Source organism: Lissotriton vulgaris, chromosome 1_1 (genome assembly GCF_964263255.1).
Source record: "Lissotriton vulgaris chromosome 1_1, aLisVul1.2, whole genome shotgun sequence".
Classification (NCBI taxonomy): Eukaryota; Metazoa; Chordata; class Amphibia; order Caudata; family Salamandridae; genus Lissotriton; species Lissotriton vulgaris.
The window spans coordinates 850,193,648-850,202,112 of record NC_141685.1 but is presented as its reverse complement, the minus strand read 5'-3'; the positions used below and the strand labels follow the sequence as shown (position 1 = coordinate 850,202,112).

The window sequence follows — 8,465 nt, the reverse complement described above, 5'->3', positions numbered from 1 at the left end:
CAGGCAAGAATTTGTTCAGAATAATTACCTGTTGATTATTAGCCATTTTTAAAAAAAAAAAAAAAATTGTACTGAAAATAATTCAATTTGTAAATATGCAACTCTTGTACTCTTCCTTTCTTATAGCTATTAACTAAGCTTTGGACTTTAAATCAAATGTAAAATGTCTTTAAAAATGCTGAAGATGTAGTCTTAAAATGTTAAATGTCTTTAAACTGCTGAATGTCTTTAAAATGCTGAGTCTTTAAAATGTTAAACTTTTTTTTTTTTTAAATGCTGACTGCCTTTAAAATGCCCCAGAAGATATTTCTGTCAAATGTCTTTAAAGTGCTGTTTCTTAAAATTTGCGTTTCTTAAAATTTGAGTAAAAGCAGTTGTTTTTTTTTTTAAAACTCCAAAGTCTTTAAAATGCTGAAAACAATATTCCAAGTCTTTAAAATGTTAAATGTTTTAAAAATGCTGAAGGTCTTTAAAATGTAAAAAAAAAAAAAAATGTTTCACTTTCAATTTAATATACTGTCAGGCAAATGTACTTTCAATTTTAATGCAGGTAACGGGCCTCCTTATTCGTTATGACAACAATAAAAAATGTAACTTTTAAAATGCCCGGAGACTGTACTTTTCAACTTTCTCACTGAAATCGATTTCCTTAAGTCTTTTATAAATCCTTAATACATTAAAAAGGAAATCTTTTACATACCATTTTGAAGTCCCTTTGTAGAGCAAACCACTACTAGACATAAATATAATCTTTCGTTATAAAAGCGCTTCCGCATTCAATTTTGATTGATTTCAGAAAAACAAGCTGTAGAAATCGTGTGCGTTGCGCTTTTTATAAGCTAAAATGAAACCCGGTTTCAAATCAGTTTAATTACTTCCAAGATGGTCTCCTACGTTGCGTGATGATGTCATCACGTTCCAACTTCGCATTGTTTCCTGACAAGAGCGGACTGACTGAAATCACGGAAACGTACAAAAATTTGTAAAAGCTTCACTTTTCCTCCGTTTGACTTCGTTGCAAAGAGTGAGTAAATCCGCAAATTTTCCTTCTTAAAAAGTGCAGTAGAACAAAGTAATCCTTCGAATTGACTCTTCGTAACTCCGAGTGAATTTTTAAAGATTTAGTGAAGATGCCAAAAACAATGTAAAATCCAATCCCGTCGCCAAATGTAAAGTAGGTTGATTAAATCCAAAATAACAAGGTTGAAGAGATGTGGGTTAAAATTCAATTGAAGGTTTATTTCCAAGTTAAATACAGCAACTTCACGGGAGTGCTACCGCCTTCCAGTTAGTCCAACAGCTTAATGAAGTAGTGTGGCTCACTGGTTAGAGGCGGCAGACCCGAGAGCAGAGGACGGCCCGGGACCAGGGTTCGATTCCCGGCGCGGCAGGTTTCTGGACCAGGGTCAGCGGACTCGATAATTCTCTCGCCTCGGTGCCCACGCTGATCAGCGATCACACTCGGCAACTCTGGGCATTAGCTTGCCTCATCTTCACTAACGGCCCCACCAGACCGCCGGGGATGCCTGGTCTCACCCTGGAGATACCCATTAAGGGACCATCTCTCAGGGAAACCAGGAAGGGTTTCGCAGCGGTCGAAGTGCCTTGGGACCCTACGGGTAAGTAGTGCGCTATATAAATGCCTATACATTTACAGAAACAACAGCTGTGGCTCTAACTGGAAGCTCGCCCACGAGAGATGCATCTTCAAACATAAACATGTTTGAAGATACACTCTCCTGCGAGGATGTAGCTGGTGGAACATAGGAGCGTGAAGTGGAATACACAACATAGCAGAGAGCGCGTGATGAAAGAAGTAACAGAAGAAAGACTATGCCTTACACTCAATGAAAACAAAATAATAAGAAATGTGTAATATGATTGCCAAATTCCGATGCTTGTGCCTCCACTATTGTGACCCCGTCGTCCCTCTCTGCTGTCACTCCTAGACCACCACTTTTTGGTATCCATCCGGCAACAATTTAATTAAATGACCAGCACTGGGAGACGGAGACGAAATACCTCGAATCGCATTTCCGCTTCCAGTCTCTGTAGCTCAAACTTCCAATCACCTCTCAACCGGAAGAAGGATACAGCAATCTATCCGGCACTGTTTGCATTCCAAGCCTCGCTATCAAAATTAGAGCAATGAGCAACTCTCATTGGCCAATCGATGCCAGGAAAGAATCTCATTTGTTGTGCTTTCTAGGGGGGACTGACCTCTGTATTTTAAAATGGCGCTGCTCTGAGTTTCTCACGGAACGATAGACTGTTGCTGATAAGTTTTGTTGTTCACAAGCGGAGAAAAGCCGGGTTCGGTGTACGATGTTTTTGCCCCGTTCTCTCAAAGTGAAGAGAACCGTAGATGAGGAAAGCTGCCCTGCCAAGAAGAGCAGCCTCAGTCCGTTGGTCTCTGTGGACAAACCGGTGGAACATTTACAAGACTACGACCGAGAGGGTAATTCCTTAGCCACAGTTTCTCCCCCCAAATGTATATTCCATTTCACCCCTCAATTGGACGAGCGAACTCCGCCAACTCCTGAACGGGTCTCCGCTCCCCCTATGCCCGATAACTCGCACATAGCAGCGCCGCTGCCAGATGTTCCGACTACAGCAGTCATTCCGGACGGCTCCTTAGAAGAAGAGCCCGTGAAGTCGTTTAGCAAGAGTCAGCGATGGCCGCGGCCGGGGGAGCCAGTGTGTGTGCTGTGCGGCCGCTATGGGGAGTATATCTGTGAGCAGACTGAAAAGGATGTGTGCAGCCTTGAGTGCAAGGCGCTGGGCCTAATGCAAGCGGGACTAGGGCCCAGGCCGCCGGAACCCGCAATGCCTCCTGTTCCCTTGGTGCCTACCGAACATTCAGAGCCTGCAGATGCTCGCTACCGGTATTCGGAGCACCCTTTCATCTCCGGCCTGCAGGAAGAGCAGGTGCAGCGGCTTAAGCAACAGCTGGGTCTCTTGGTACAGGGTCTCGAGCCACCACGGCCAATTGTGGAGTTCGAGCACTGTGGCCTACCAGAAGCCCTTTGCGGCAACTTAGCCAGGGCCGGCTATGAAGCACCCACACCTGTGCAGATGCAGGTGTTGCCTGCCGCCCTAGCGGGCAGGGACGTGGTCGCCAGCGCTGACACCGGGTCTGGCAAGAGCCTTGCCTTTCTTCTGCCGGTGATCTCTAGGGCCATGGGGCAGGTAAATTATGCGTCTTTTCATTGCAGTGTACACGGAAAACGCCTTTGAAGCTGGTCTGTCACAGCCAGATACGCCACGGAAGACAAGCAACGCGAGTGCTGGGTGTTTGAAAAGTGCACTATCGCCGGCAAGGATATCCTGGCGCTGTATGTGTGAGTGCTTAGCCCTGCAAATGGTAGGTTGGTTAATTGAAAATTCAGGTCGTCCGCTACTCGCAGAATTGAAGGAGAGTGGAGCAGGTTATGATGTGGGGTGAGTCTGTTCCATGCTTTAGGAGTGATCTAAGGAACTCCTATTCTCCTGTTCTGTCTCTGTGGGTGCATTAAACTTGTGCACGTAGGAGTTTTGCAGAGGTGTCTGGGTGGTTGGTAGAAGGAGATGGACTGTTCAGGTAGGTGAAGCATAATTTGTGTAGCTCCTTGAATGTGTGAGAGGAGTCTGAACAGTGGCGTCACTGGGGTTGGTGTCACCCGGTGCGGGTAACTCATGGTGTCACCCCCTCACGACTTACCGCATGGACTACCTCTGTCGGAAATGTACGGTGCTAGGTACTGTCTTGCTCCCTCTCTCTGTCTAGCTCCCTCTCTCTGTCTTACTCCCTCTAGCTCCCTCTGTCTCCCTCTCTCTCTGTCTTGCTCCCTCCCTCTCTGTCTTACGCCCTCTAGCTCCCTCTCTCTCTGTCTTACTCCCTCTAGCTCCCTCTCTCTGTCTTGCTCCCTCTAGCTCCCTCTCTCCCTCTCTTACTCCTTCTAGCTCCCTCTCTCTCTGTCTTACTCCCTCTAGCTCCCTCTCTCTGTCTTACTCCCTCTAGCTCCCTCTCTCTGTCTTACTCTCTCTAGCTCCCACTCTCTCTCTTACTCCCTCTAGCTCCCTCTCTCTCTCTTACTCCCTCTAGCTCCCTCTCTCTCTTTCTTGCTCCCTCTAGCTCCCTCTCTCTGCCTTGCTCCCTCTAGCTTCCTCTCTCTCTGTCTTACTCCCTCTGGCCCCCTCTTTCTTACTCCCTCTAGCTCCTTCTCTCTCTCTCTTACTCCCTCTAGCTCCTTCTCTCTCTCTCTTACTCCCTCTAGCCCCCCCTCTCTCTGTCTTGCTCCCTATAGCTCCCTCTCTCTCTGTCTTATTCCCTCTAGCTCCCTCTCTCTTACTCCCTCTAGCTCCCTCTCTATCTGTCTTGCTCCCTCTAGCTCCCTCTCTATCTGTCTTGCTCCCTCTAGCTCCCTCTCTATCTGTCTTGCTCCGCCTAGCTCCCTCTCTCTCTGTCTTACTCCCTCTAGCTCCCTCTCTCTCCGGTTTGGTCCCTCTAGCTCCCTCTCTATCTGTCTTGCTCCCTCTAGCTCCCTCTCTATCTGTCTTGCTCCCTCTAGCTCCCTCTCTATCTGTCTTGCTCCGCCTAGCTCCCTCTCTCTCTGTCTTGCTCCCTCTAGCTCCCTCTCTCTCTCTCTTACTCCCTCTAGCTCCCTCTCTCTCTGTCTTGCTCGCTCTAGCTCCCTGTAGCTCCCTCTCTCTCTATCTTACTCCCTCTAGCTCCCTCTCTCTGTATAGCTCCCTCTCTCGCTGTCTTATTCTCTATAGCTCCCTCTCTCGCTGTCTTATTCTCTCTAGCTCCCTCTCTCTCTGTCTTACTCCCTCTAGCTCCCTCTCTCTGTCTAGCTCCCTCTCTCTTGCTCCCTCTAGCTCCCTCTGTCTCCCTCTCTCTCGGTCTTAGTCCCTCTAGCTCCCTCTCTCTCGATCTTACTCCCTCTAGCTCCCTCTCTCTCTGTCTTACTTCCTCTAGCTCCCTCTCTCTCTGTCGTACTCCCTCAAGCTCCTCGCTCTGTCTTCCACCCTCTAGCTCCCTCTCTCTCTCTTACTCCCTCTAGCTCCCTCTCTCTCTGTCTTACTCCCTTTCGCTCCCTCTCTCTCTCTCTCTTACTCCCTCTAGCTCCCTCTCTCTGTCTAGCTCCCTCTCTCTTTCTCCCTCTAGCCCCCTCTGATTCCCTCTCTCTCTGTCTTACTCCCTCTAGCTCCCTCTCTGTCTAGCTCCCTCTAGCTCCCTCTCTCTCTGTCTTACTCCCTCTAGCTCCCTCTCTGTCTAGCTCCCTCGAGCTCCCTCTCTCTCTGTCTTGCTCCCTCTAGCTCCCTCTGTCTCTGTCTAGCTCCCTCTCTCTCTCTGTCTTGCTCCCTCTAGCTCCCTCTGTCTCCCTCTCTCTCTGTCTTGCTCCCTCTACCTCCATCTCTCTTATTCCCTCTAGCTCCCTCTCTCTCTGTCTTGCTCCCTCTCTCTCTCTGTCTTGCTCCCTCTAGCTCCCTCTCTCTCTATCATACTCCCTCTAGCTCCCTCTCTCTGTCTAGCTCCCTCTCTCTCTGTCTTACTTCCTCTAGCTACCTCTGTCTCCCTCACTCTGTCTTACTCCCTCTAGCTCTCTCTCTCTCTGTCTTCTTACCCCCTCTAGCTCCCTCTCTCTCGCACATTAAACCCCGGAAAGGGGGGGGGGGAAGGAAGGGGCAGGTACCCCGCCCCCCCCCTTTTACACTCTCTGCCGCTTTCATGTGGTTTCTCTTTTAAAGCTTTTCAAGATGCAAAAAGAAATCTGTGTACAAGGCACCAGCGAGTTTGTAGACGTGAGAATGTTACGATATGTAACAGCTAAAGTAAAAGCTAATTTCCAAGCGGTTAATACCCCCCTCCCTCTTTAGCACTGTGTCTTTTTCCATATAAATGGCGGGGGCCCCTCATTACTACACTTTTCAAACTTTATCTAATGAGAACATTTTAATTCGAATAGGTGAGAAAATATCTCGGTTCGCTTTTGTTTTTAAAGCGGATCGAGTCTCTCCGAGGCCTTCGGGTGCGGTGCAGGGGGTGCCATGTACAGAGGCCTGCTGGGGGGGGCGGGGGGCGCAACCAGATGGTGTCACCCCCATGTGAGGGTGTCACCCGGTGCGGTCCGCACCCCCCGCACCCTCCTAGTGACGCCACTGAGTCTGAAATGAGTAAGTTAGTGTATTAGGAGCTAGTGGAACTCTCCGAGGTGTGGTGTCAGTTCTGCGCTGGAGGTTGAGGATGTCTTGCTGCCGAGTTCTGTGTGGTTTATAGTCTTCTAGTGAGTTGCTTTGGCAGGTGTGCCTGTAGTCTAACTTGCTGGTAACTAGGGTGTGAGGGACAGTTCTTCCAGTGTTGCATGGGAACCATTTCAAGAGCTTCCTAAGTATTTTAAGGGTGTTGAAGCAGGATGCAGTCACAATTTTGACTTGTGCGATCTTGTTAAGTTTGTTGTTGATAATTCCAAGGTTTCTAGCGTGGGGGTTGGGTAGGGGTTCTGCATTTGGCCTGTCACCAACTGTAGTCCTTTGGTGAGGTGTTATTGCAGACTATCTCTACTTTTGTCTTGTGGGTATTGAGTTAGACAGTTGGCTTTCATCCAGTTAGCGACTTGTACAAGCATGCAGTGAACTCGTTTTTTTGTGTTGGGGGTCTTATCTGAGAAGAAGATTATGAGTTGTGTGTCATCTGTGTAAGAGAGGATGTTTTCATGCCCACGGGTGACGTTGGACAGAGGGATCCTGTAAAGGTTAAAGAGGGTGGTGCTGAATAATGAATCTTGAGGCGCTTGAAAGCTGATTTTGCGAGCTTCCGATAATAACAATGCCTGCCTAACATCTTGTCGTGGTTGATGGATTTTTAGGTCTCGCCTGTCGATGCGCATGCGCATCGAGCAAGCGAGACTATGGGGGCTTATCCACTCTTTATCCACTGCAAGGAATCGTGGCGATTCCTTGCAGTGCCCGTGACTTTTAAGCTCAATGCGCATGCGCATTGAGCTTTAAAAGCGCGTGCACGTCCGTCTTGTTTTACCCGCTCCGCCCCCTCCCCTTCCCGCCGTGTCGCATTTCTCCTCCCCCCTCTCCTCCGTCCGTCTTGTTTGTTTAATTTAACCCGCTCCGCCCCCTCCCCTTCCCGCCGTGTCGCATTTCTCCTCCCCCCCTCCCCTCTCTTCCCTCCGTCTCGTTTCAGACTCCCTCCCATCTTTCAAGAGACCACCCTTGTGCGCATGTAAGCTGTATAGCGCCATGTGGGTGTAGAACCAAGAGCAAAAAAGTTGGCGTCAAGGTTCTGTTTTTTTTTTCTGAAAGCCCCAAATGTATATTCCTTCTTTCCTGTGCACCCCATCCACAAATGCACCTTTTCTTTTCGTTTTAAGCAGTTAAATAGAAAAAAAACATTTCCACACGCTCGTATTTCTGCACGCGCACTAATGTACACGAAGCCACAGCTGTTTTAGCTCTAAAACGTCGCGTGGTGGCTATGCGGGCTCTAAGCCACTGCCCGGGGTGATGCCAACGGCAGGCTGGTTCTCCACAATGCCCCCTCCCTGGGCACTGAGGCTCCCGCCAGCCTGGGAATCTTTCACAAGACGCGTGTTGTTTCCGAGAGCGAGAACCCCCGATCGCTTTCTCCTGCCAGGCGGCTGGCGTCTCTCTTTTCAGGCCTGGCAGGCGATAACCACCCTCCTCCTCCCCGTGCAGGAAAGGCAGGCGCTGCTGCCGCCAGTAAATAGAAGCCACGGCCGGCGTTCCATTCTTGCGCTATTTGGCCATTGAACCGCTCAGTACGAGCCTCCATATTCTCTTCCCTCAATTTTTCCAGGTGCCATGTTAATGCTCTATTTGGAATCACCCTGGTTGGTCAAACTGCAGGGTAATGTAATGCACGCTTAATTACCCCGCAGAGGCAGGCACTACAGAGCGGGGCTTTCTGAACTGTGCTTCACATCACTGAGTTTAATGTTTCCGGCTTAGTTTTGCCCCCGATTCTTTTTTACGATGCTTGCCAAAGTTTTTATTTTTATAATCTTGGAGCGAACCTACCGCATTCTTGCGTACTGTATTTGCGGTTTTGTTACCCAAAGCTAAGCTGCTGTTTCTTTTAACTTTTTTTTTTAAAGCGCCGTTTTTATTGTCGTGTTTTGTGATTTCGCGACACTGTAGGTTTGCACGACTTCCGTTCACGCTTGCTGCGCTAAGTTGGTGGTTTTAAGACAGTCCCAGCCAAGAGGTGGAACCAAAGTTCCACTTCAAACATCCGGTGAGATAGCTCTGCTGAGTTTGTTTGGCTGCGGAAATCTGTTTGGAGGCTGCGGACAACCCGTTCTGCCCTGAACGAAAAGGGAACAATAGAGTAAGTTATTTATAGCTCAATGAAGGTGCAAGAGCGTGGCAACAGACGCTACATGACACAGGCTCTTAGCACTTATGCGAGGCCATGCTGATGACAGGAACACGCATACGCTCAAGCTACC

At 48.8% G+C, this 8,465-nt stretch overlaps 1 protein-coding gene across 1 annotated transcript in view; it reads left to right on the top strand.

Moving 5' to 3' along the window:
- Positions 1-2,172: 2,172 nt before the first annotated feature.
- Positions 2,173-8,465, top strand: part of DDX59 (DEAD-box helicase 59) — a 145,513-nt gene continuing 139,220 nt past the window's right edge. Inside the window, exon 1 of the mRNA XM_086957770.1 lies at positions 2,173-3,189. Coding sequence (XP_086813896.1) covers positions 2,326-3,189 — 864 coding nt within the window. The 5' untranslated portion in view covers positions 2,173-2,325. The remainder of the gene's footprint in view (positions 3,190-8,465) is intronic.